Below are 26,447 nucleotides of genomic sequence, written 5' to 3'. Positions count from 1 at the left end.
GGAGCAGCTGGACCTGAGCCGGCCCCTCCAAGCCCGTTTGACAGCGCCACCAGCAGGGTCCTGCTGCCCCGGGTGGGGGCTGTCTGGGAGTAGCTAAGGTGACTCCAGACTCCGCAGTGGTCTCCCCTCCCAGCCCTTTCCTGACTGCAGAGCCATCTGATCCCCACCCTGGGGACATCCTCCTCACTCCCCGAATGGGGAATCTGGCTGGGGGGTTAGAAGGGCGTGGCCAGGGCAGCTTCAGCCTCTGGTGACTCCTCCCCTCCCATGGGGCCATCCAGTCCCTTCCCCAGCGCTGCTCTTCCTATGGCCTCTGAACCCCCTCCTCATTCTTACCCAGCTTTTTGGGCACACCCGGTGCTCACTGAGTCCCTTTCCCAAACCTCTAGGGAGAAGGGATGTGGGAGGAGGGGCAGAAACATACAGAGAGCTGGAAAGGGGGGTTGGGAGACAAGAAATAAAGACCGAAGGAGACACACACCACAGAGAGGCCGACAGACTGAGAGACAAACAGAGAAACAGAGACAGAAAAAGAGACAAAGGCGGAAATAGAGAGAGTGGGAAATAGACTAACCCACTGAGTAAGAAATAGAGAGGGAGAGGGAGAGAGAGAGAACAAGGAAAGAGATATAAACAGAAAACTAGACTCCAAAGAGATACAGGGAGAAAGACAGACTGAAAGAAAGAACAGAAAGAGAAGCGAGGAGCCAGGGCAGAGTGTGCCAGCTGGCGGAATGGAGGGTTCCCTGGCAGGGGGGATGTAGTGGTTGAAGTCTGGGCAGAACTGGGTGGGCAGGAAGAAGCTGGTGCCTCAGTGGGGGTGAGGGGGCATGGGAGGGGCAGGCATTTTGCTGCTGCTGCTGCTGCTGCTGCTGACCGAGGCCAGGATGGGGGTGTCCTGGAGACCCCCAAAGGGGAAATGTCCTCTGAGCTGCTCCTGCTCCAAAGACAGTGCCCTCTGTGAAGGCTCCCCGGACCTGCCCGAGAACTTCTCCCCGACCCTGCTGTCGCTGTGAGTGCTAGGCCTTTGGGGGGGCCTAAGGGTGGGGATGGGAATTCTGGGACCCCAGGGTTTAAGGACACGGGGCCAAGAAGGGGTCTGTCAGGATCTTGGAAGGTGGGCAGCAAAGGACGCTGGGAGGCCCCAAGGGGGGCTGCTAGCATTCGAAAGGGAGCAGAAGGAAACTTCCAAAGGGCAGCAGCTGCAGTAGGACCCTAGGAGAAGGGATTGCCGGGGGGTGGGCTGGGTGCCGTCAGGATCCTTGCCAAGTGAGGCGGGCAAATGTCTGTCTCCCGGGGACATAGGGAAAATGCACCCAGGGCCAGGGTGGCATGCCAGGGTCCCCCAGACGGAAGACAGTTCTGGGATGACACTGGAGCACTGAAGTGGTTTTCTCCTCACCCACCACTACCCATGTCACCAGCTCACTTGTTAGGACTGCAGCCACCCAGCTGAAGACCGGCAGCTTCCTGAGGGTGCCGTCACTGCACCTGCTGTGAGTGGGGCCCGCCAGAGCCAACAACGAGCTCAAGGGAGTGGGTGTTCATGCACATACGTGTGTGGCTGGATGTGCACATATGTGTATGTCTGGCTGAAAGCATTTGTATACACACATTTACTCACATCAATGCATGCATGTTTGTCTGTGTGGGGGGGTGAGACCATGCCGAGGTGGGCTGAGGGTGGGGGCCAATTTAAAATGTCAGAAAGGGGGCAGCGCTCTCGAAAATTTTCTTTCTTGCTCCCTCGGCAGCCTCCTCACGTTCAACTCCTTCTCTGTGATTGAGGACGATGCGTTCGCGGGCCTGTCCCACCTGCAGTATCTGTGAGTGAGGCCACAGGATGGGGCCAGACTGGGGACCTGAGAGAGGAAGGAGGGGCCCCTCTGTGGCTCCCGAAGTAAGGGGACATAGGGGCTGGTTGCCCTGGGGAGGATGTGTCTGGACAAGGGTCAGTCCCTCCTTGAGGGGCAAGGGGCCTAGCCTCTTGGGTGGGGTCAGGGCCCCCGCTCCGCTGTGTAACCTCAGCCTGCCCCTCTCACCCGTCTCTGCTTGGAGACCCGCAAAGAGCCCGGGTGGCCCGAGAGTGTTTCTGGCCCCGCCTGACTTGCAGAAGTCCGGGGAGGGTGCAAAGAGGCCAGAGACAGACAATGTTTCAAATGAACAGGAAACAACTCTGAGTTAGTGTGGTGGTGACGACGGTAGCATGGCCATGCGGGTGATGGTGTTGATGTTGGTGTTGGAGAGGATGGTGGTAAAGATGCCGCTGTCGCTGCTGCCACTCCCAGGGAGGTGGCGACGGTACTGAGAATAACGGAGCGGGGACGATGTTGATGAAAATGGCAGGCCCAACGGTGACGGAGCGGTCGGTGTCACTGATGATGCAGTCTGAGGGGTTGGTGGCGTGGTGGTTAGCTGTGTAGTACTCAGTGGTCATCCTAGCGTCCGTATCCATGTTGGTCGGCGTGAGGGCCGTGTGCAGGGCGTTGTGTTGGTGTGAGGACGGTATTTTGGTGCTTGGTTTGGTGGGGATGGTGGAGGGGTCGGGGGGGGGGGATACTGTGTGGCAGTAGTGGTGCTAGGGACGGGCGAAGAGGGCAGTGTTGGGGACAGTGGTGGTGAGACTGCTGGTGCCGGCCATGCCGCTGCAGTGCTGGGGCTCGGGGTCGTGGCGGCCGCCATTTCAGTAACGACCGTGAAGGGGTGTTGTTGGTGAGGCTGTTAGTGTTGCTGGTGCCAGGTTGGTGATGGGAGCAGGTGGTAATGCGGGTGTCAGTGAGGAGGGTGGCAGTGCTGGTGACAACGGCACCTATTAGTGCTGGGGTGGATGGCAACGGCAGAGGCATGGGTATTGGTCATCATGGGTCATGGTGGCAGTGCTGGTATTGGTGAGCACACGGCTGGGGATGGTGGCCGCGGCATTCATCGTGAGGCTGGCAGCGGCCACAGGGTCGGGCTCTTGCCTCCCGGGATTGTAGACCGGGACCTCAGTGAGAGGTGTTGGGGGAGGCTTCCCCTGAGATTATGCCAAGTGTAAGGGGAGAAGTCAGCACATCCCAGTGGCATATGGCTTCCGTGGGGTGTGTTCCCCTAAAAACTGTGGGACCACAACAAGAGAACTCCCCCTTACCCCACCTTCCCTCCACAGCTTCATTGAGGACAATGAGATTGGCTCCATCTCGAAGAATGCTCTCAGAGGACTTCGCTCACTCTCGCACCTGTATGTGCCTTCCAGGCCTCCCTGTTCCACTGCCCTGCCCACCCTGACAGGCAGCCCCCCATCCTGCCACCCAGACCCCGGGGTGTCCCGGTAGCTGCTGATGCACCCTCCTCTTTCTGCCCTTCCACCAGGAGCCTGGCCAATAACCATCTCGAGACCCTCCCCAGATTCCTGTTCCGAGGCCTGGAGACCCTGACTCATGTGTGAGGCTCCAGGAAACTGGGTGCGGGTGGTGCAAATGTTGGAGAAGGGAAGGGATACCCGTGGCCACCTTTGGTGGGCACGATGCGCCCAGCTGGACCGGTTCCTATTGTTCACGCCACCTGTGGGGCTCCATCGTGAACTCTTGCCGGGGGAGGGGGTGGGGAGCATGGCCTCCAAGGGGTGGAAGCCGGGTCGCAGCCCCTCCCCGGCCTCTTGCCCCAGGGACCTCCGCGGGAACCCGTTCCGGTGTGACTGCCGTGTCCTCTGGCTGCTGCAGTGGATGCCCAGCGTGAACGCCAGCGTGGGCACTGGGGCCTGTGCCGGCCCCACCGCCCTGGCCCACATGCAGCTGCACCACCTCGACCCCAGGACGTTCAAGTGCAGAGCCATAGGTGGGGGCTTTCCCTGTGGGGTGGGCGGGGCACCACCGGGGTTCCCAGAAGAAGGTGGGAGATCAGGGGGATGGTGGCCAGGGCCGAGGGGTTCACCTCACTTCCTGCTTTCTGCCATGTCCTGGCTGTGAGACTCTGAGGGGACAGCGTCACCACCCTGAGCCTCAGTTTCTCTCTGTGAAATGGAAGTAATAAACAGTGACGCAGGATTGCTGTGAGAATTCCGTGATGTGTCCACAAGCACAGAGCATTTGGCCCAGGGCCTGGGATGGGAGGCGCTTATAAATGTTCACTCTTGTTATTGCTGTTATGGATATAAAAATGGCCATTTCTAAAGTGCGTCCCACAATCACTTTACTTTTTCATAAATATATGTTCGCGCTGTTATGGGTACCGGACAATGCAGAGGGCGCAGCAGTGATGAAGACAGTCCCGGGTCTCATCTCCACAGAACCCGCAGTCCAGAGGAAAGCAGAGATTGGTAGCTCAGAATGACCAGGGCCAGGTTGGGGTGGCACCGAGTGGCCAGGGCTGGGAGGTGGTGAGCCTGCAGGGCTGTGGGAGCCAAGACCCAGAGCGAGGGCCAGACGCTCCTCCAGAAGTGGACGTGTGGGTTCAAATTTGAAGGCTATTAATATAATAATAACTATTATTATAGTCATCATCATCTAAGTGTGAAATATTTGAGATCCGTGGGACTCATAGACCAAGGGTATTTAACTTACGTGTCATTCTTTATTAAGTTATTCAGCAAATATTCACCAAGGCTCATTGCCCAGCCCAGTGACAGGCAATGGGCACACTGGGGTGACCGAGATAGCCCTGGGCCCTGGCCTCACAGTCCTGGCGGGGGGGAGATAGACATTCAATAAAACACCGCACAAATAAGTGTACGCTACATGTTGTGGTAAACACAGGGAGTGATGGGGAAGTTCAGGGGGTTCCTACTTTGCATGGGGCATCTGGGAAGTCGACTCTGAAGAGATGGCATTAGATCTGGAGGCAGCTGAGTAAAGAACCATGGGAAGGGCACTGCCGCGAGAGGGACCTGATGGGCCACGGTCCCGGGGCAGCGTAGAGTTGTCCTGCTTGAGGATCAAAAGAGGGCAGGTCTGGCTTCGGGGGGAGGTCAAAGGTGCCGGAGCCTCACTGGACAGGACATTGAAAGCAACAGAAAAGAGAGTGGATTTCCCCCTGCAGGTTGTGGGAAGCGGTGGTGTGTTTCAAGCAGGGAGTGATAATTTGATGGACATTTTGAAAGACCCGTCTTTGGGCGGGCATCCTTGGTCGTTTGGGTCNGACAATGCAGAGGGCGCAGCAGTGATGAAGACAGTCCCGGGTCTCATCTCCACAGAACCCGCAGTCCAGAGGAAAGCAGAGATTGGTAGCTCAGAATGACCAGGGCCAGGTTGGGGTGGCACCGAGTGGCCAGGGCTGGGAGGTGGTGAGCCTGCAGGGCTGTGGGAGCCAAGACCCAGAGCGAGGGCCAGACGCTCCTCCAGAAGTGGACGTGTGGGTTCAAATTTGAAGGCTATTAATATAATAATAACTATTATTATAGTCATCATCATCTAAGTGTGAAATATTTGAGATCCGTGGGACTCATAGACCAAGGGTATTTAACTTACGTGTCATTCTTTATTAAGTTATTCAGCAAATATTCACCAAGGCTCATTGCCCAGCCCAGTGACAGGCAATGGGCACACTGGGGTGACCAAGATAGCCCTGGGCCCTGGCCTCACAGTCCTGGCGGGTGGGGGGAGATAGACATTCAATAAAACACCGCACAAATAAATGTACGCTACATGTTGTGGTAAACACAGGGAGTGATGGGGAAGTTCAGGGGGTTCCTACTTTGCATGGGGCATCTGGGAAGTCGACTCTGAAGAGATGGCATTAGATCTGGAGGCAGCTGAGTAAAGAACCATGGGAAGGGCACTGCCGCGAGAGGGACCTGATGGGCCACGGTCCCGGGGCAGCGTAGAGTTGTCCTGCTTGAGGATCAAAAGAGGGCAGGTCTGGCTTCGGGGGGAGGTCAGAGGTGCCGGAGCCTCACTGGACAGGACATTGAAAGCAACAGAAAAGAGAGTGGATTTCCCCCTGCAGGTTGTGGGAAGCGGTGGTGTGTTTCAAGCAGGGAGTGATAATTTGATGGACATTTTGAAAGACCCGTCTTTGGGTGGGCATCCTTGGTCGTTTGGGTCATTGCTTCAACTCCGGCACCTAGAAACGGGGCCTGGCACGTAGAGTGAAGTCGTGTGACCTGGCACCGACGGCTTGGCTCTACCAGCACGATGCTGGGCGACCCGGGTGCATTGTTACCATAAACGTTAAGGTGTAAGAAAGAGATTCAAAATGCCGTCAGTTAAAGAAGACCAAGGGTCTGAGGTGTACACTTCAGGCAGGCGGAGCAGCCCCTGGGTGTTGTCCTGGTTTTCGTGGTCGACACCAACCTGTGGCAGGTCCATCTACCAGTTCCTGGGGAGAAGGGAAGGAGACCAAGTCCGGGATGAGCCCCCTTCAGACACTTGAGGCAGGCCACACCCACCACTCTGTTGGGACCTTGGGACCCTGTTCCATCGGGACCCTGTTCCATTGGGACCTTGGTCTGGACGTGGTCACACCTACATTGGGAGGGGGTTGCTGGGGGACTGCTGGGACAATGTGGCCTCTGGCTGGGCAGAGGTGTGCCCAGCTCCTATTTCGTGGAAGATGAGAAGGATGGACTTTGCCGGGCAGTTGGCTGTTTATGTCTCTGAGCGTTAGTTTGCACGTCTGTAAAGCGGATGGAATAACAGAATGTACCTCACAGGGATTTTGTAAAGTTAAATGAATGGATAAACATGTTGTTTCTAAGCAAGTATTTGATAATGCCACAAAGCTTAAAAAATAAAGGCTTATCGTGTTGGTGTAATACAGCTATAAATTAAAAAGATTCCTCTCTAGGTCCCTATGAGATGAACAGCGAGATGGTCCTCATTTCAGAGAAGCACAAACCCAGGCCCAGCGATGAGGACCCTTGGGATCCCCTGGGCCTACCTGACTCTCTCCTGCCACCCCCAGAGTTGTCCCGGTTCCAGACAGTCGGAGAGTCGGCCCTGGGTGTGGAGCCTTTCTCGTACCAGGGGGAACCCCACGTCATCCTGGCACAGCCCTTTGCTGGCCGCTGCCTGATCCTCACCTGGGACTACAGCCTGCAGCGCTTCCGGCCGGAGGAAGAGCTGTCCGGTGAGCACCCCTCCCATGTTCCTGCCTGCTTAGTAGCCTGCCTCCGGCCTGCCCTGCCCTGCCCAGCTGGCCTGACCTGCCTCTTGCTCTGTGACTCCCCCACAGCGCCCTCGGTGGTATCCTGTAAGCCTCTGGTGTTGGGCCTGCGCCTCTTTGTGCTGGCTGCCCGCCTGTGGGGAGGTTCGCAGCTGTGGTCCCGGCCCAGCCCTGGCCTGCGCCTGGCCCCCACTCAGGCCCTTGCCCCGAAGCGGCTGCTGCGGCCCAATGACGCCGAGCTCCTGTGGCTAGATGGGCAACCCTGCTTCGTGGTGGTCGATGCCTCCAAGGCAGGCAGCACCACACTGCTGTGCCGTGACGGGCCTGGCTTTTACCCACGCCAGAGCCTCCATGCCTGGCACCGGGACACAGATGCTGAGGTCCTCGAGCTGGGTGGCCGGCCTCATCTGCTGTTGGCCTCAGCCTCACAGCGGCCGGTGCTCTTCCACTGGCTTGGGGGCCGCTTCGAAAGGCGCACGGACATCCCCGAGGCTGAGGACGTCTATGCTACGCGCCATTTCCGGGCCAATGGGGATGTGTTCCTGTGCCTGACACGCTACATTGGGGACTCCATGGTAAGCCTGGACCCAACCAGGTAGGAGGGGCAGCAGAGGCCACAAGCCACTCCTGACCTGCAGCTGACTCCTACTCAAGCTCTGCCTTTTTAGCACTGGCCGGCCAAAGTTCAGCACTGACTCCCACTTGCACTTTGGCTTCTAAACTCTGACCCAGCCTTACAGGCCGATCTTCAAACTCCAACCCCACCTCACGTGCTGATCCTTGAGGCTGACCCTACCCCAACACTGACTTCAAGACCAACCCCTCAAGGACTGTGAACCCTAAACTACTCCCCATCCCCCAACGTAGACACTGGCCTGAGATTCTGATTCTACTTCCAAACTATGGCTCTGTGACTCTGACTCACTGCATTTGACCACACCACCACACTCTGAATCCCCAAGGCTGACTCCCCCCAGCATTCTTTTCAGAGTAAGATATAGCCAGGGGGAGAGTCTGAGCCTAGAAGGCATCTGACTCAGACGTCCATAGAGCGTCTGTGTGGGGAGCAGACTGTGGGCACAGGGACAGGAATAGTGTAACCAGGGAAGAGGTGACTCTAGCTGGGCTGGAGAGCAACCAGAGGACATTGGAGCAATATATACCATAGCAGGTAAAACTGACAGATTTCCATTACGGATGAATTCTATGGCAGGTGTGTGGGAGACAGAAAGGGCCAAGAATGTGGCCTGAGCAGCTCGGTGGAGACATCTATAAAGATAAGAAAGCTGCAGGAGTCTGGGGAAACTACAGGCCTGTTTATAAGCAGTTCCCCAGTCCCCCAAAGCCTAGAGGACTACCCGCAGGCCTGGCCAGCCTGGACCCAGGCCCTAACTCGCCACCACACTTCACAGGTCATGCGCTGGGACGGCTCCATGTTTCGCCTGCTACAGCAACTTCCATCACGCGGTGCCCATGTCTTCCAGCCACTGTTCGTCGCCAAGGACCAGCTGGCTATCCTGGGCAGCGACTTTGCCTTCAGCCAGGTCTTCCACCTTGATCCCGACAAGGGGCTCCTGGAACCTTTGCAGGAGCTGGGGCCCCCGGCTTTGGTGGCCCCCCGGGCCTTTGCGCACATCACCACGGCTGGCAGACACTTCCTCTTTGCTGCTTGCTTCAAGGGCCCCACGCAGATCTACCAGCTTCACGAATTAGATCTCAGTGCCTGACACCGGATGGGACCCTGGACATGGCTGGTGAAGGGGTTGGTGTGGGAAATCTTAGGCCTCTGAGCAGCCTCTCGATTGACCTCCTGGCCCCACTTAGGATTATGGCTGTTCTCGTGAAATACTGGCCACAGGCCAAGTTCAAGGCAAGAGCTGTCCTCCCAGTCTAAAGCAACAGCTTTGCTGTGTTGCAAATGCCCCCCACCAAGGGTGATCTGGGAGCTCAGGCTGGAGCATGGAACGTCACGGCGGGGGCAGTGTGCAGAGCTCCAGGAGGTCTAGAAGTAGCCCCTTCCCACTCCTTGTTAAAGCACTCAGGAGGAGATAATTTTTCTCTCAATCTGGCCAATCGCTTTTAGTTCACGCCCCATGACGTCATCGGTTGCTAGGCAGGTTTCCCTGTCGGGCTTGCTAACTTCCTCTGCTGCTTGTGCGCATGCGTGCTGCTAAGGCGGAAACTCAGCCTGTTTTCCTCTTGCTCTCGGAGGGGAATGGGAGGAAAAACGAAAGTTGTTATGGGGAGTCCTGGCTACCCCATTCCGGTGGGTGTCAGGGGTGAAGGCAGAAGGTGTCTGAACTCAATAAATGCGCTGGGCACCCGTCCCACTCGTTGTGGGATCATTGGGAGGGTGTGCGCTGTGCGCTGAGTGATGCGGGCAGAGGGCAGTGTCGCAGGAGCAGGGAGCCTCTGGGGTTGTCTAAGGAGTGTGGGGGCGCTTATGGTATATATTCGAGGGATATAAGGGCATTATCAGGGGACAGGTCACAGGTGAACTGTGGGTCTCTTCTTGGGGTCTCCTTTTGAGTGTTTTGACCTTTTGAGTGTTTTAAAGGGTTTTAGACATTTTAAAAAGTGGCTCTTGGGGAGAGTTGGAGGTCTTACTGGGTTTGGGGGAGTGTCAAGGGAGTCCGAGGCTCATTGGAGGTTCTCACACTATATGGCCATCATCCCATATTATGAGGGTTATCATGGACAATTATTTAAAGGTCCCATAGGGACATTTGGGTATTAGGAAGGGTCTTCAGTAATAAAGTGGAGTCTCAGAGTGAGTGGAAGGGTTATAGAGGTCTTATTATTATAAGCTATCTGTGTACTCAGGTCACGGCGTGAACTACCGGGACATGAGTACCCAGTGTCCACCTGCATGTCCCAGCACTTCTGGTTACAGCTCCCTTTCACTCCCACAATGTCCCCTATTTGACTACTAGAAAATTTTCAATTGCCCCTGTGGCTCTCAAGACCATGGAGGCAGAGGAGAGAGCCCACGCCACTCACCAGGTCATGAGGGAATAGGCCTTTGGGCTTTTTCTAACAGATTCAGCACCAGCTTCTGTGGCGGCCTCCGGTGAATGCCCACCCTCTGCCCCCCCACCCCCACGTCCTACTCCAAAGCACACATAGGGCGTCTCAAGACTGCTTGGGCAAGAGGAAAATCATTTTAGATTAAAAATTTAATGAAGAGACCCCCTCCATCGAGAAGTGAGATGAGACCTGGCAAGGCTTTCTGAGAAGAGGAGGGAGGATTCCATCCTGGAGTGGGTTTCCTGTGCAGAATGAGGACATAGGGAAAGAGAGAGGCCCCCTGTGCTCCTTCGTGGATCTCTCCTCAACAGTTGTGGGCAGAGCCTGGGAGAGGTGGTGGGGTCAGCTGGTGAGAATGGATGGAGGTCTTCCTCCCCAGTGCACCTGCATGCACACACACCTCACATCCCATGTTCCCCTCAGCCCCATCTGTCCCTGTCTTACCTGGGGTGACAAGAGGTGGGGTGTCCCCTGGTCAGTGGCTGAGAAAAGAAAAGTGGTAAGATCTATATTCACCATTTGTCCTCACCCTCAAGACGAGAAAATTCTCAGCTTTCCCTAACCTAGCTTCTGGACTGTTTTTCCATCATAGGGTTGTACCACCCTGGGGTCCAAAGCATTTCAAGATTTGGGGCCCTCTGGGGGTTTCCAGCTCTGAGGAATAAGCCTAGGAAGTTTTAGTGGTAGGAATTCTCCAGGGCAGAGCCTGGAGGCCTGGTCTCTTTCGGTAAGATTTCTCTCTTTCACCCATGAAAGGTGTCTGTCCAGAATGAGACAGGAAGGCACACACAGGGAACCAATCTCACCTGGCCTTCTGGCTGAACTTGCATTTGCATTTCCCACCTGTTGGGGAGAGGGGAACAGTCAAGAGAGGGGGCCCACGGCACTGCCCTGCCCCACTCCCCTGCCTGTTCCTCCACTCACTTATGAGGAAGAAGATGCCGACGGCACACAGAATCCCGGCACAGACGAGCCCGCCGACCTGGAGGCTGTGCCAGTCTAGGAGAAACCCAGAGGGGGCCCTCAATGCCAGCTGGTGTCCTCTCTATTCAAGCCCCTATCCACTTAACAAAGATATAGTGGGCACGTATGATACGCTGGGGATACAGCAGTGCAGACAACCCCAGCCCTCCTTTGCTCCCATTCAGTTAACACACAAGCAAGTGATAAGATTTTTAATGTAGGATCAGGTGGAGACGAAGACAAATAAGCAGAGCCAGGGAACAGAAAGTCAGATGGCAGCTCTTTTAGGGAGAATGGGCAGGAAAGGCCCTTCTAAGGGGCCCCACCTGAGCAGAGACATAGGGAGGAGGTGAGGAAGGGAGGCATGGGGCTCGTGTAAGAAAGTATTCCAGACAGAGGGATCAGAAGATACAAAAGCCCAGAGGCTGGGAGTGTGTCTGCTGAGTCAGAGCAGCAGCAGAGAGGCCTCTGTGGCCTGAGTGGAAGCGGTGAGGGGGAGAAGGGGGAGTAACCCCAGAGGGGTGGCCTAGAGCAGGTCGTGTGGAATCTGGAGGCCACAGAAAGATTTGGATCAAATAGCCCAGCTCCTCCAGAAAGTTTTCTCAAGTCAGCGCTTCTCCCAGAAGACTTGATTTGAACTATAACAACACCTTCTTATGAACTGTCCTTGATTCTGGTAAACCGTCCTTGCTAGATAATCATGAATCTTCCCAAGGACTAGGGTGGCATGTCTTGCTCCCTTAATTCACTGTGTTTACTGGTCAGTGCTTCGGTCCAATCCTATTCTTGCCCCCTTTCCACCCACATCAGACCCTCGTCCAGCTCTCTGTGGGACCTTTGGTACAAAATAGTATGAGGGGTGGGGGTAGGGGGAGCGAAGGGAGGGGCACCAGCTCTTACCATAGTAAAAAGGACTGTTTTTATCTGAAAGGAAAGAAAAAAGAATGTGAATCCCGGAAAACAGCTGGGATGCAGGGGTCTCAGGAGAGAATTTGGAGGTGGAACTGGTAGAAGAGCACAGTCTGACTCACCTTCTGGGTCGTTGGCCTCCAGTGCAGGCAGGCCTGGTGGGAGAATCGGGGAAGGAGAGGAGATGGCGGTGCTGGCCTCAGTGAAACTGGCAGGTGGGACCATAGGGCCTCAGGGATAAGGTCCCCTGCCTCCTGAGGATGCTGGGGTCCAGCCCTAAGCTAGCTGCCCCAGCATGTCCCATCTCAAAGTGTGGACCCTCCCTCCACTCAGCCCCACGCCTGAGAGCCACGCCAGCATTTTGCCTCCTGAAATAGGTGTTAATCTGGTGGCTTTAGGCCACCCTTTGACTGAATGTTTCCAAACACCCGACTAACCCACACCTCCTCCAGAAACAAAGTGTTCTTGTCCCCATGACAGACGGTCTCGGTGCCCAGTCATCCTCGGAGCTCATGTCCTTGTCCTGTCTGTTCTGGCACACCACTTCCCTTTAAAGCAACTTACTAATTATAAACTAAATAGACTTTATTGAAAAATACATTGGTCTATCACTATCCTAAATGGAATGCCAGTCTTGCTTGATGTAACAGATAAAAAGAAATACAATGAGAGCAAAGGACTAGAACTGAATTCTGGCTAGAAGCAGTGAGCTGCCTGAGCTCTGGACCTAAGCTCTGTTCTTTCTTGGATGAAGGGAGATCAGTAATTTTAAATTACACTTAAAGTATAAACAAATAGTGCTTACTCCGTACAGGTACTGGTCTAAGTGCTTTTCAAATACCAACTTGTTTAATGCTCACAGTGACTTTTCTGTAAGTGCTGTTATGGTCCTAGTTTTTCCAGGTAAGGACACTGAGTCACTGGTACCTTGTTATATAACCTCTACATTCCCAGTGCGGGAAGCTCAGAGTAAGTGTACGCTCCCAACCCAAATAAAAAGCCCATTTGAGCCCTTTGTTACCCTTTGTAACAAAGTGTTGGGGAGGCGTGGAAGACACAGCACAAGGCCCAACCTCTTCTTTGATCTCATCAACGAGACGTCAAGACTGGACTTTCCCAGCCAGTGTAGCTGCTGCGGTGAGAGGGCCTGTCTTTGTGATCTCTCGAAACCACCCGTGTGACACTTCTTCCCTCAAGGAGGTGCTATCCTGACAGCCATCAACCCACAGGGGAGGCAGAAAACACAAGAGAGACGCACATGAGGCTTGCCTGCCGCTCAGCTGGGGGGTTCCGGGGAAAGGCGATTCGGGGGAGAGCACTCACCTGCCAGGAGGATGAACAGGCTCAGGGCCACTTGTTGCATGATGGTGTGCTGGCCTGGAGGGGGCGCAGGGGAGGGCCGCGCTTTAGCAGGGATGCCGCCGGGGCCTCTGGTTCCCAACCCCCTCCTCCTCCACACTCGACCCAGGGTACCCAGTCTACCCCAGAGCAGAAAGGCTGNGTCAAGACTGGACTTTCCCAGCCAGTGTAGCTGCTGCGGTGAGAGGGCCTGTCTTTGTGATCTCTCGAAACCACCCGTGTGACACTTCTTCCCTCAAGGAGGTGCTATCCTGACAGCCATCAACCCACAGGGGAGGCAGAAAACACAAGAGAGACGCACATGAGGCTTGCCTGCCGCTCAGCTGGGGGGTTCCGGGGAAAGGCGATTCGGGGGGTAGCACTCACCTGCCAGGAGGATGAACAGGCTCAGGGCCACTTGTTGCATGATGGTGTGCTGGCCTGGAGGGGGTGCAGGGGAGGGCCGAGCTTTAGCAGGGATGCCGCCAGGGCCTCTGGTTCCCAATCCCCTCCTCCTCCACACCCGACCCAGGGTACCCAGTCTACCCCAGAGCAGAAAGGCTGACATGGAAGGCTGAGAGACAAGGAGCTGAAAAGCACAGTGGAGGTAGGTGAGGACGCAGAGAGAGCAGCAATAATAACTCACTGGACATAGACTGGAGGTACAAAGTCCTGGCAACCAAACGAGAGGGACGCTGCCTGCAGTTAACCCCATTGTATAGATTGGGAAACCAAGGCTCCAATAGGCACCTTGCCAGAACTGGGATTTAAACCAGGCCTGTCTCTACAGCAGCTGCCCCTGCTTCAGGAAGGACTCTCAGGGCCTCGGGGGGTTTTTGGAAACGGGGGGGGGGGGGGGGGTTAGAAGCCAGGTGGCAGGAGGCCTGGTTCCTGGGAGTGTCTCCCATAGACAGCTTGGAGCCTGTCTGCCCCGCCTAGACTCTGCAGACCTCAGGCTGCTCAGGGAAGTGTCGGCGGGCAGAGAACACAAGGCTGGGGTGGTGAGAGGGCAGCCTTGGGAGAAGAATCGGCCTGGCTGCAACCCCAACCTCATCTTTTGTGCCACCCTGACCCCCGGCCCCCATTTCTGCCCCACCTCTGCTCATCCCACCTCAGTACCCGGTTCTGTCTCTACCCCAGTTTCAGGCACTGCTCTACCCATCCCCTGCCGAGCTCCTCCCAGTGACGAACTCTTCCTCCTTCCTCAGGGAGCCCTGCCCAGGGTGAAGAGGACCCCTCCGTCCTCCCCTGGTTAGGGTCAGTCCGCCCTCCCACCATCATCTGTGCCTGGGAGAAGCACCTGGTCCCCCTAGATCCACAGGGCCCCACTCTCCCTGCCCCTGCCCCATGGCCACAAGCATATGTCGTCATAACCTTAGCAAGAGCGTACACTTACTCTGATCTACTCCACACTGGGCACTGCCAAATGTCCCTGCTGGGTTTTCACTCATTTAATCCCCAACAACCCTGGAGGTCATCTGTTATATATTCTCTTTAATGATATTCCCTTTAATATATGTCCTTCCCAACCCTAATAAAAAGCCCATTTGAGCCCTGGCTGGTGTGGCTCAGTGGACTGAGCACCAGCCTGTGGACCAAAAGGTCACCAGTTTGACGCCCGGTCAGGGCGCGTGCCTGGGTTGCAGGCGAGGTCCCCAGCTGGGGGCATGTGAGAGGCAGCCAATCGATGTTTCTCTGGCACATCAATGTTTCTTCCCCACCCCCTCTCTCCTTTCCCCTCTCTCTAAAAATAAATAAAATCTTTAATGAAATAAAGTAAAATCTTAAAATCACTTGACAGTCCCTGCTGTGTCCTTGCAGGGACCCCTGTCCACAGGCGAGGAGAACTCTCCCCACCTCTCTCTCTCTGTTTCCTCCATGAAACACCCACCCGAGTTGGTTTCTGTTTCAGGAAGAGGACCTGTAGTTGGGGGAGCATTACTAAGGGATTTAGAAACTCACAAAGTTTGGGGCAGTCTGGGCTGGGTGTGCGGGCCCCATAGCCCCAAGGCTCTGGGCTCAGGTCTGTCGAAGCTCTGCTGCTGTTGACAGCTGCCGCGGGAGGCCGGGTGGCCCTGAGACCGTTACTAGTACTAGTAACGGAGCTCACTGAGTGTTCAACCCATGGCAGGTGCTGGTCTCAGCTCTGTGCACGTCCTCACACATACAGTCTTCCCAGCTTGATGAAGCTGGAACTCTGATTAACCCAGGTTGCTGTCGCAACGCGGTAACCCCTGCAAACTAAGCTTAATGCCCTTGTACTCTGCTACCTGAAACTCAGAGTCTCAGCTCTTCAGCCTCTTTCCCTGGGATCCTCCAAGTGCCCTGCCTGCTGAGAGGCCTTGGTTACGCTCCCTCTCCAAGGGGTCGCCCAGCATCCCCCCCGCTCAGGGGACACGGACGGCTGGCTCAGCTGTTCTCAGCCTGGCTCTTCCTGTGGGGCAGGCGGCGGGGAGCTGGTCTGCCCTCCTCTTTCCCTCTCCGGCCCTGGTTGGAAGAGGCTCTGAGCTGCTCAGAAACTGATGGTGTGAGGCTTGAAGAGGAGAGCGGCTTGCAGGAGGAGGCTCTGCCCACCCCTTTCCTCTCCTGTCTCTGCCACCTGCCCTCTGCTGTCCCCTCGGTTCCTCCATGATGGTGGCCAGGCCTTTCGGGCAGGCAGAACGACTCCCCATGTCCCCGAAATCCACTCCCCACTTTACAGATCCTTAGGAACCACCTTTTCTGAGATGTGTAGGACCCCACTCCCTAGACACTCTGAGTCTACCCATTCACCCTCCATCTGCTGATACCCCCAACCACCTATGCTCCGCTTAGATACCCCCATTCACCCAGGTACCCCCAACCCACTTCTGTTTACCCAGATACCCCTGGTGCTCCAGATGCCCCCATCCCACCTGTGGGCCTTTGCCTCGCCCCAGCTGGCTCACCCAGCCCCTGAGAGGAGAATGATGGGAGAAGGATCTCATCAGGGGCTTTCACTAATCTTCTGCCCACTCCCCAGAAAAGGGCCTTGAAGGGGGAAGGTTCTAGGGTCTTTAAAAGAGAGCAGTGGGGGTGAGGGGGCCCCAACTCTCACCTGTGTGGCTCCCCAGGCCGTGCGAAGCTTCCAGGTTCCGCCTGAGCTCTACCTTTATTGGCAGTTGCCACGCCCTAAGCAAACCTGGGCAAAGCTGGGCAGGTAGAGAACAAGTCAGACTCCCTAAAGCACAGGGGCTCTCATCCCATTCCTGCTCTTAAAGAGACAGTTCCTGCTGCCAAGCCCACTAGGGACAGGAAGCTCCCTGGGGTCCAAGGTCACAGCAGCCTCAGGTGAGGTCCAATGAGAATAAGATGGGCTGCAACTCACCTTTCACCTCTGACGTTAGGGGAGGGGGCTTCCTCCAATGGGGCCTCTCCTGTCCCTTAGAAAAGGACCTGGAAGGAAGGAAGAAGTCTGGCAGTCTGGTGGAGCAGTGGAGGGGGGCTATCCAGGGGTATAATATCCTGACTTCTTTTACTTAGACTGTGTGTTGTGCTTGGAGGAGGGATTGGCAGCAATTACAGAAGATCTTACATCCTCTTCCTGGTCACTTGTTGCTGTTGACTTGGTTTGAGGGTCAACAGAAGATGCTGACATGACCAAGGTCCTAAAGCGAGGGTGGAGCTGTTAGGCCTTAGACCATGAGCCCTTCCCTGTCATCCACATCTTGCCCTAGAGAGACTGGGAACTGGCTCCTGAGCACCAGGTCAGACCTTCTTAACTCAGGCTCTTCCCAAGAGTGCTAGGAGCCTGGGACTTCACAGTGGGCCGTGGGATGGGGGGGCTGCCTCCCACTCCGCACAAGGCCCACTGCGCTGTGCATGGCTCCTTTCCCTTCCCTTCTCCCTGTCCCACCCCTCCTCCTCCTCATAGCATTCCTTCCGGCTGGGGTCTGTGAAGGCCCCCACATGGTCCCTGTTGGGGTGCACCCTCCCCCCGAATTCCGCCTTTTTAGACAGAGAGACTTTTGTCTGGGGGCTGGATGTAGAACAAGGCGCCTTTGAGTGGCTGGCGGAGGATTGGGGTCATGGGGAGGGGCAGGGCCAGGCAAGGGTGGCTCTGTGCTGGCCACCAGCTGGACTCCAGGCGACCCCCAACACCGCCACCGGGGCAGGGAGGAGGGCAGCAGGAACCAGGCCAAGGAGAGGGGACTATCAGGAGGGTGGAGTGCAAGACAGGGAAAGGGGTTTTGGAGGTCAAGCCTCCACTGGGGGCTGTCTGCTGGGGGCAGGAGAACAGGGTCCTCCCTCCCCTCCTCAGTAGGGAGGCAGGAAGTTCACCCAGCTACATGGCTTTCTTTGTGTGACTCCCTCAGGCAACTTCTCAATCCCAGGCCCTCGTCTGGGATAAGGCCCCCCCGCCACTCCCATTCAAAAGGGGCCAATCCCTGCAAGGAGTGAAGGGAGCTCTCAGAGGTGGGGCTCAGTCAAAGCAGGGGAAATTCGGGGAGAGAGCGGGGTGGAGATAGAAACAGAGGAAAAGGAGGCCTGTTGGGGATCCCAGTCCAGCTAAGGGCTCTTTGCGTCTGGGCAGGTAGCATCTCTTGCCCAGACAGTTCGAGATTGTGATGTCCCTGGGAAGACCCCTTTGGTGGTCTTCTGGGAGTGGAGTGGTGTCTCCCTCTGCTGGGAAGTCTGGAAACTACAAGCACCAGAGAACAATCAGGGTTGAGTGGGCTGTGGCTGAGAAGAAGGCGGGCTGTGTCCTTCACCTGTGCCAGAGCCTGCAAACTCTGATTCCAAAGGGACCAGGCAGGAATCATGAACTTGTGCAGCAGAAGGGGCTTGAGATTATAAGGTACAGCGGCAACTGGGAGAACAGGAGAACTATTGTCCTGCCTGAAGGGTAGCCGCCAAAAAGACCGGAGCAAGCTCACACGGACAGAGAGTACTTCCCAGAAAACTTGTTAGGGGGAAAAAGCAAGGTGTAGCAAAGTGTGCTACCAGTTGTGACAGGAATTAATGTATATGCATATACTTATATATGAATAAAATAGTGTTGCTTCTGGGGAGGGGGAGTGAGAGACTGCAGGATGAGGTGGAAGGGATACTCACATGTCCTGAAAAAGTACTACCTTGGAAAAAAGCCTAATAAAAAAATTAAAGAATAGACTTTACACAGTTTCAGCCAACTACTACTATATTTTCAATAGGTATCAGAAGCCTGAATGTTTATGTGGAGTTTCCAATATTAAAAGTTGAATCGGGTTATTTTTTAAAAGTTACGCAGGTCAAACAGAACCCATCTGAGGGCCAGTTTCAGTTTGGAAGACCACCAATTTGAGACTTTGTCAGCTTCATTTCCTGAATCTATTTTTAAAATGTTTTCACCCAAGGATAGGTTTATTTGTTTTAGAGAAAGAGTGGAAGGGAGAAAAAGAGCGAGGGAGAGAAACATCAACATGAGACACAAACATCAGAGAAACACCGATCGCTTGCCTCCTACGTGCCCCAACCGGAGGCCTAACCCACAACCCAGGCATGTGCCCTGACTGAGAATCACGCCCAAAACCTTTCAGTCTGTGGGACGATGCTCCAATCAACTGAGCCACACCAGCCAGGGCTCCTGAATCTTTAATTACTGTGGTTTTGCGTTTGGATATTCAGGTGTTAGTGGGACTTATACCCAACTCAGGCCAACCATAGCTTCCTCCAGGGGCTGGACTGGAATGTGCCACAAACAAGAGTCAGCTGGGCTCAGGCTGGGGCTTATGGCCAGGAGGAGTAGGGCCAGAGACCCCACCCCATGTGGGGGTGAAGGTGTTCACACCGGGACCTTTGGGAGGGTCTTCAGGGAGTCGGGTGAGTGCGGCCCCTCGCACCGTATCGGGGGTTGGGTCTCTTTCGGGTGAGTTCTCTAAGTTGGTTTGACTTTAGTCTTATTAAAGTGTGTCCACTTGTTTATATACAAATATGTCATATATATATTTATTATATTGTATAAATAATAACATTACTTAAACTTGTTCCCCTTCATTTTACTTTTTAAACCCTTTGGCAGTGAAGAAACTGTTGAAGCTGTGATTGGCTGCAGTTCCTCAGTATCCTGGGAATTCTTTCTAAATGAGAAAAATCAAACCCACAGATAGTTTCTGAACATCACAAAGTTTTGGGGAATGTTGAATAAAAATACAAAAGCAAGACCATAGGACAGGGGTGTCAAACTCATTTTCACGGGGGCCCACATAAGCCTCATGATTGCCTTCAAAGGGCCGAATGTAATTTTAGGACTATATAAATGTAACTACTCTTTAACTAGGGGCAAGGAGCTCGGTGCTGCCACCAGGTAGAAACAAGGTGCTGGGCTGGATAAAACCAGGTGGAGGGCCGGATGAAACCAGTTGGAAGCTGGGTTTGCCTGCGGGCCGTGTGTTTGCCATCTGTGCCATAAGGCATTTTGCAGTCACTGAGTCAAAGTTATATTAATTTTGGTTTTTAATAGTCAGGGGTCAATACTTTTAATTTCATTTTTTCAGTTCCTCACCTGAAGTATGTTGATGTTTATTGATTTTTTTAAGAGTTAGAGGAAGGGAGAGAGAATCATCTATGTGAGAGAGAAACATAGATTAGCTGCCTTCTGTGCACGTCCCAACGGGGATTGACTCTGAAACCTGGGTATGTTCTCTGCTCTCTACGGAGCTCTATGGGGATCAGACTCGAAGCTTTTGGTATCCAGGACAACACTCCAGCCAACTAAGCCACCTGGCCAGGGCCATTGTTCTTTTAAAGCTAGGAGTGTTTCCACGAGTTACAGAATGGACCAGCGGGGGTGGGGAGAAAATACTATATTACCGAATGGACCCCCCCTTCTCCGGGGGTCCCCCTGTACTAGGTTTGCCTTGCCCACCGCTAGAGAGTTATAGCTCTCAATGTCAGAGATTGGTGAAAAGGAAAGGAATTATTCATTCAAAGGTTATACAGACTTATAGTAATGACTTAATGTCTTCATTAACGTCCTAAAGTCCCTTAAAACACCCACAAACACACACAGTCCTTTCTTCCCCTCTTCGCCTGGTCTGGGGTGCTGTATCTCAGGAAAAGAAATAGAAGTCCGTGGCTCAGGCTGCCCCTAGTCCTTCCCAGTAATCCGTGCTCAGCTGTCAGGCCTCCCGAGGTTCCCAGCACCATCAGCCTCGTCACTGGGATCTCCAGTTCTCAATCCAAACCCCTGTGGCACCTTCTCCTGGCCCACCAGCAAGAGTCCTTTCACCCCCTCCCTTCCCACAGCGTCTCTCCTGCATTCTTCCAAACTGGTAAGAGCTCTGCATCGCTGCTACGTCTCGCTTTCCAGCTTCCTAACCTTCATGGCAAAGGGAGACAAATCTGCGTGGTTCCCTCTCTGCATAGGGGCCGTCCCTGGGTTTAAACCCCAGTGCTAATCTTCCTCTGCAGCCCCACTCCCGACTCCTCCCACAATCGGCTACACCTGCCAGCATTCCCATGTACTTCCAGCTTTTCTGGGCTAACTGTTGAGTCGGGGCAGGTGTGACCCCGGGGCAAGAAGTGAGTCATCTGTAAACTCTCACACAGGCACTATAACCCCGGGGAGTTGCCTCCCAGTTACAACTTGAGTGGAAGTCACTCCCATCTCCCAGGCTCAAAGTGTGGCCACAGCTATTTAACATGTCTGTAAAACCAGTCTTTTGACTTCTGTTAGAGATATGTTAAATGACCATGCCTGAGGTTATTTGCAAAGCTGTTGCTATGCAGAATGACTCTCAATGGCCCTGCTCCATGTGTCCCATCCCCCAGTTCAGACTTGTGGGGGTGAGAACATCCTACATATATTTTAGTATTTCCTGGACACCCCAAGTTCTGGACCCCGTTACAAATCCCTCTTTATGGGGCCCCCTGGCTGCACCCTGTTATACACAGGTTCCTGGTAATTTCATAGGCCCTAGATGGGCCAGGCTGGAGTGTGGAAGCCAGAGGCACCCTGACCCATGAGAGGGGTTCTGGTTGGGCCGGTTCCCCACCTTCCCAGGTGGAGACTGAGAGTCCAGGTTGGTGGGTTGGGGAGGTGTGGTTACAGCAATACTCCAAGCTCCTACTTCCTGGGCAAGACAGGGACAGAGAGATCCATGGGCAGACAAGCATGGCCTCCTGGGGTTCTAGGGCTGTTCCCTGTGGTGTCTGTATTCAGCGCCTGTGAAAGAAGTGTGGGTGCTGGCGTTGACAGGAGAGACCTGGCTCTTCTTGCTGACACGTGCAGAGAATTACAGATCAGCACATCCATTAGCGTGTGATCAGTTTATTAGTGACCTGTTCCCATGGAAGAGAACGGGACTAGGTAGAGTGAGGGGGTGAAAGGCAAAGTTTCCAGGGCAAAGCAGGGTAGGAAAAGTAAGAGCAGCTGAAGACCAGGGTGGCAAGCCCCTGGGCAACCGGAGGCCAGGTAGCCTGGGAGCCTAGATTGCCTCAAGCCTGAGAGGGAGTCCTTTGTTCTGAGTGTTACCGAACAACAGGACCAGAGGGGGCAATAGTAGGCCCACCCAAGGATACCAAAAACTGCTACAGAAAACAGGGGCCCCTCCCAAGGATGGTATACTAATACCTACTGGGCTCTTCTGTCCACCACCAATTGGAAAGACATCTCTCAATGCCAGAGATTTGTAAAAAGGAAAGGAAAGGTTTATTTAAAGCTGTACAGACTTAAAGTAGTGACCCAGTGTCCCCATAAAAATACCAAAGTCCTTTAGGATAATCACAGACACCCACAGCGCTTCCTTCTCCCCTGCCCTAATTCGGGGTACCATATCTCAGGAAAAAAAGCACACGTCTGTGTTTCAGGTCGCTGGCACTGTCAGCTGTGTCGCCGTCCAGGCAGGGTCTCCAGTTAATCCAAAGTCATATGGCACCTTCTCACCGTCCACTGGCGAGAGTTCTTCGTACCCATTTTTCCAGGCAAAGTCTCTCCTTCCTCCCAGACCACGTGGCCAAAGGGAGCACTGCAAGGCCGCCTGGGCCTCTTCTACCAAAGCTGCAGGGGTCCGCACTCCACCAAAAGCGCGTGTCTTTCTTCACCTGGCTGCAGGGATCTCCATTCTGGCAAAGCTGCGTGGTTTTCCCTTTCACCTGGAAAAGAGGGGGCCTGCACTCTGTCAAAACTGCGTGGCTCTCTCTTTCACCTCACCAAGAGAGGTTCCTCACTCTGCCCAAAACCGCATGGCTCTCTCTCAATAGCTGCTGCATCTGCGTTTAAATCACCGCGCCAGTCTTCCTTTGCAGCCCCATTTCCAACTCCTCCCACAATTGGTTACACCTGCCAGGACTCCCATACCCTCCCAGCTTTACTGGGCTGCCGTAGTGAGTCTGGGCAGGCGTGGCCCCATGGTGTGGAGCCAATCAACTCCAAGCTCTCTCGCAGGTGCTATAACTCAGGGGACCAGCCCCCCCTTACATCCTGGGTAGAAGCCTTCTCCCTGGCTCAAAATTTGGCCACAGCTATTTAACATATCTAGGAAACCAGTCAAAGGTGATAAAGGTTATAGAATGGTTATGTTAAATGACCATTCCAGAGGTTAGCTGCAAAACTGTTGCTGTGCAAAACAGCTCTCAGTGGCCCTGCTCCATTTGTCCCTTCCCCCTGGGGTTGGGGGTCGGTGAGGACATCTTAATATTTCCTGGACACCCTGAGTTCTGGACCCCTTTCCAAATTCTTTTTGGGGCCCCCTCTCCTGGCTGTGCACTGTTACATGAGGACTTACATAGTTGGTGGGATAGGAGAAAAAAAGTTACATATTGATTCATAGGTAAATGTGGTGCCAGCTTTCCTGGGGGAATGTGACTAACCAAGCTTAGGTATGTGTGGGGGTCTGTTAGCCCTAATGGAACAGGGTACAGCCCAGAGCGGGGCCCAAATAGAGATTTGGAATGAGGTCCAGGACTCAAGGTGTCCAGGAAATATTAGAAAGATGCGCAGGATGTCCTCATCCCTCTCCCCCCCAGGTGTGAGTTGGGGGAAGGAACACATGGAGCAGGAACATGCAGAGCTGTTTTGTACAGCAAGGGCTTTGCAGCTAACCTCTGGCATGGTCATTTAACATATCTATAGCCTTTAACTGGTTGCATAGATATGTTAAATAACTGTGACCATGCTCTGAGCCAGGGGAATGGAAGTGACTTCCACCCAAGATGGAACTGGGTGGGCAGCAAAAAAGAATGTTTGATGTTGATGAAAGAACTTTGATGTTGCCCCTGGTTACAGCACCTGTGTGAGAGCTTGGAGAGGATTGGCTCCACTGCATGGGGCCACACCTGCCCAGACTCACTATTGGCAGCCCAGTAAGCCTGGAATAATACAGGAATGCTGGCAGGTATAACTGATTGTGGGAGGAGTTGGAAATGGAGGTGCAGAGGGAGGTTGGTGTGGGGATTTAAACCCATACTTGGCAGCCACTGAAGAGACAACCATGCGGCTTTGGCCTTAGTGGGGATCCCCGCAGGTTTGGTGAGAGGGAGGACCCCGTGGCTTTGGGGCGCTCCCTTTTGCCATGTGCCTTAGGAAGCAGGAGAGACTTTGCGGGGAAGAAAAGGGGTGAATCGCCTCTTGCTGGTGGGAAGGTGCCACATGGCTTTGGATTAGCTGGAGATCCTGGTGGCGACACAGCTGATGGTGCTGGGGGCCTGAATCACAGACTTCGACTTCTTTTCCTGAGATATGGCTCCCCAGGTTAGGGCGGAGGGAGAAGGATGGATTGTGTGCGTCTGTGAGTGTCCTCCAAGACTTTCATATTTTAATGGGGACATTGGGTCACTACCTCAAGTCTGTGCAGCTTTAAATAAACCTTTCCTCTCCTTGACACAAATCTGGCATTGAGAGATGTCTTTCCTCTGGCAGCGGGCGTAGTAAACCTAGTGGGGGGTCCTTTCGGTAATAGTATATCGTACACCCCCCTTGGCCCTTTTCAGTAACACAAATCTCTGTCTTGCTCCAGACTCCATTTTTTTTCATCTTGTAGTAAGACAAATATGTAACAGGAGGCAGTTGATTAAAATTGGGGCAGTTTTCTAAAGTTATTCATGGGCTCTTCCTGTAAGCACCAGGGACTCCCTCGTAAAACAAAGAGTGACCAGAGGTGGGCAACTAACTGAAGTTTTCTTATGGGCTTCTTCTCTGGGCCCCAGGGACCCTCCCCCATATTCCAGGCCCTGGGATGAAAGCACAGTTTCTAGGCTTTCTTTCTCAGAGAGTGGAAATGCTACGTAGAATTTCAAGGACTTCCCTCCTTTCTTGCTATTGTAGCGTTTCTAGCGATGTTGGAACACCTGGCAGTATTATCAGACCAGGCTCAGGACTGAGTGAGTGTGTGAGCCACGTCTCCTTCCTCCTCCCTGCCTCGGTTTACTATTTAATCTACCTAAGTGGTGGAAGGTGCTGTCTGGCAACCAGGGTGCTAAAGGCTGGCCCGTAACAGAATTTCAGTCTCAGAGGTCTTCCTATGCTGTCTCCTGCCTCACTGGCAGGTGGCCCAGACCTGCCACTTGGGGATGGTGTGGCTGTGAACTTGCAGGAGTGCCACGTCCAATGCTAACCAGGTCGGCTGACACAGTCATGGCCTGGGGATGCCACGTCCAATGCTAACCAGGTCGGCTGACACAGTCACAGCTTGGGGACAAAGGCTTCACAGAAGCATTTTCTAACCATGTCGGTTGACACAGTCACAACTTGGAGATGACGGCCTCACAGAAGCGTTTTCCAGCAGGACGGACGTGGCATTAGTGGATATATGGTGTTGCTTTTATTCTTACTGTTTCTTAGTATTCTAACCTTTGCACTTCTGAAAATTTGGAATCTCCTAGAATTAATGACCACTCTCAGAGAAAAAACAACAGTTGGCTCAAGTCCTAAGCGATATCACCCTGGCTGAATTAAGGCATCGTACTTTACTTATTTGTTCCTGTGAAAGCCACCCAAGAAAGAACAGTTCAGGGAAAAATATGTATTCCCACAGAACTGCCTCATAGAATAGCAAAAACCCCTTTAGAAAATAGCCCCTGATTATTAAAGAGTTGTTAGAGTAACAGCCCCTCCTTTACCTTGAACAGGAATATATATCAATTAGAATTAGACAGGCATAAAAACAGAAGAAGCTGGTTAGCTATTACAAACTAAGCACTTAGAAACAACTACCAAGGAGTCAGAGTCCTCAGTATACAAAAAACATTTTAGACAGCAAGATAGATAGCTAAGTTAGATATTACAAAGGCTTATAATGAATTTCCTAACCTCTGCTCGGTCTAAGCGTACCTGTTGCCCATGACAATTTCTGAGAACTTTAATAAACAATAAGACATTTAAACTGTATACATAGAACTATTTCAAATTGTCTGATTAATGGTTTTCCTGGTCAAAATAACTTTTGTTTAACATAACTGAAACTATGAGAACTTTCGTACTTTTCCTAGTTACCTTTGTATTGATTTTTTCTGCTCAACTGATCATGCTGTACACCTGTAAATGTTAATCTATGCCAAAAATGAAAATATAAAAAATCAGCTTGTACTTACAATAAACGGAACAGAGCTTCACCAGCCTTTGAGCTGTGTAGTTGCCTGTTACCCAGTGCCGACGCCTACTCTCACCTGAGGACCCTTAGATGGGCTGCGGCTGGACCGCGGCACAGGAGCCACTTGAAGGGCCACCCAGGATGGCCTACGCTCTCCAGGCCCCTTGAGATCTGCCCTTTTTTCTGCTTTGATGTCATCACCCACCAAGAGAAGCTGGAAATGTTGGTTTTTCTGATGTTACCTCCCGATTTCTAAATGTTGGTGACTGACTTGGTAAATGTTGGCAATTCCTTTGACACTTTGGGGCCCAACGGTTGGATCAGGCCCTGGGGGTACTGGTTTGAACCCTTGATTTTAGGCCCTAGGCAAGCTGGAGGGGGTTCAGCTCCGCCCACCCCCAACACTGTCACTCTGTTCCAGCCTTTTTCTGTTCCCAGCACACTCCAGGCATCTTTATGCCTCAGGGCCTTTGCAATAGCTGCTCCCTCTATCTGGACTCCTTTTCCACACGTCAGTGGGGCTCATTCCGTTACATTCTTCAGGTCCTGGCTTAAAGGCCGCCTTGTCACATGGCCTTCCCTGGCCACCCTATTTAAAATCAA

General features: G+C 53.6%; 2 protein-coding genes across 7 annotated transcripts; one reads left to right on the top strand and one right to left on the bottom strand.

The window, feature by feature from the left end:
- The first annotated feature begins 273 nt into the window (after positions 1-273).
- LGI4 (leucine rich repeat LGI family member 4) lies at positions 274-22,735 on the top strand. Of its 2 annotated transcripts, XR_005065564.1 has the most exons (10): positions 274-1,012; positions 1,425-1,496; positions 1,755-1,826; positions 3,149-3,220; positions 3,352-3,423; positions 3,647-3,816; positions 6,880-7,044; positions 7,150-7,655; positions 8,493-9,088; positions 22,725-22,735. XR_005065564.1 is itself a non-coding variant. In XM_037039615.1 (9 exons), exons 1-9 carry the CDS (start codon positions 831-833, stop codon positions 8,805-8,807), a joined length of 1,626 nt encoding a protein of 541 aa, XP_036895510.1. In that variant the 5' UTR covers positions 274-830; the 3' UTR covers positions 8,808-9,405. The 2 variants fall into 2 exon arrangements, 1 of the variants encoding a protein (XP_036895510.1); XM_037039615.1 differs by lacking the exon at positions 22,725-22,735 and having other exon boundaries at positions 8,493-9,405.
- On the bottom strand, positions 10,238-16,757 carry FXYD3 (FXYD domain containing ion transport regulator 3). 5 transcript variants are annotated; one of them, XM_037039619.1, is made up of 9 exons: positions 16,664-16,757; positions 16,394-16,487; positions 13,705-13,758; positions 12,102-12,134; positions 11,971-11,994; positions 11,028-11,106; positions 10,914-10,950; positions 10,552-10,589; positions 10,238-10,431 (listed from the first exon to the last, which is right to left on the bottom strand). In XM_037039619.1, exons 3-9 carry the CDS (start codon positions 13,742-13,744, stop codon positions 10,257-10,259), a joined length of 426 nt encoding a protein of 141 aa, XP_036895514.1. In that variant the 5' UTR covers positions 13,745-13,758; positions 16,394-16,487; positions 16,664-16,757; the 3' UTR covers positions 10,238-10,256. The 5 variants fall into 5 exon arrangements, with proteins under 5 accessions (XP_036895514.1, XP_036895511.1, XP_036895513.1 ...); XM_037039616.1 differs by lacking the exons at positions 16,394-16,487; positions 16,664-16,757 and adding an exon at positions 14,437-14,524; XM_037039620.1 differs by lacking the exons at positions 16,394-16,487; positions 16,664-16,757 and adding an exon at positions 14,437-14,532 and having other exon boundaries at positions 10,370-10,431; positions 11,032-11,106.
- Positions 22,736-26,447: the final 3,712 nt, after the last annotated feature.

The sequence above is a fragment of the Sturnira hondurensis genome, unplaced genomic scaffold, assembly GCF_014824575.4.
Source record: "Sturnira hondurensis isolate 20B ecotype Veracruz unplaced genomic scaffold, ASM1482457v3 Scaffold0025395, whole genome shotgun sequence".
Lineage (NCBI taxonomy): Eukaryota > Metazoa > Chordata > Mammalia > Chiroptera > Phyllostomidae > Sturnira > Sturnira hondurensis.
This window is presented reverse-complemented; position numbering and strand designations above follow the sequence as displayed.

Excerpts from the sequence above, each read along its gene's own strand:
- FXYD3 (XM_037039616.1), bottom strand. The coding sequence starts at position 14,479 with ATGGGTAGAGCAGTGCCTGAAACTGGGGTAGAGACAGAACCGG. Across the intron at positions 11,107-11,970 it reads AAACAGTCCTTTTTACTATG|ACTGGCACAGCCTCCAGGTC; the intron begins GTAAGAGCTGGT and ends GGTTTCTCCTAG. Across the intron at positions 10,432-10,551 it reads CCCACCTCTTGTCACCCCAG|GCTCTGCCCACAACTGTTGA; the intron begins GTAAGACAGGGA and ends CACCTCTCCCAG.
- LGI4 (XM_037039615.1), top strand. The coding sequence starts at position 831 with ATGGGAGGGGCAGGCATTTTGCTGCTGCTGCTGCTGCTGCTGCTGACC. Across the intron at positions 3,424-3,646 it reads CTGGAGACCCTGACTCATGT|GGACCTCCGCGGGAACCCGT; the intron begins GTGAGGCTCCAG and ends CTCTTGCCCCAG. Across the intron at positions 3,817-6,879 it reads GTTCAAGTGCAGAGCCATAG|AGTTGTCCCGGTTCCAGACA; the intron begins GTGGGGGCTTTC and ends TGCCACCCCCAG.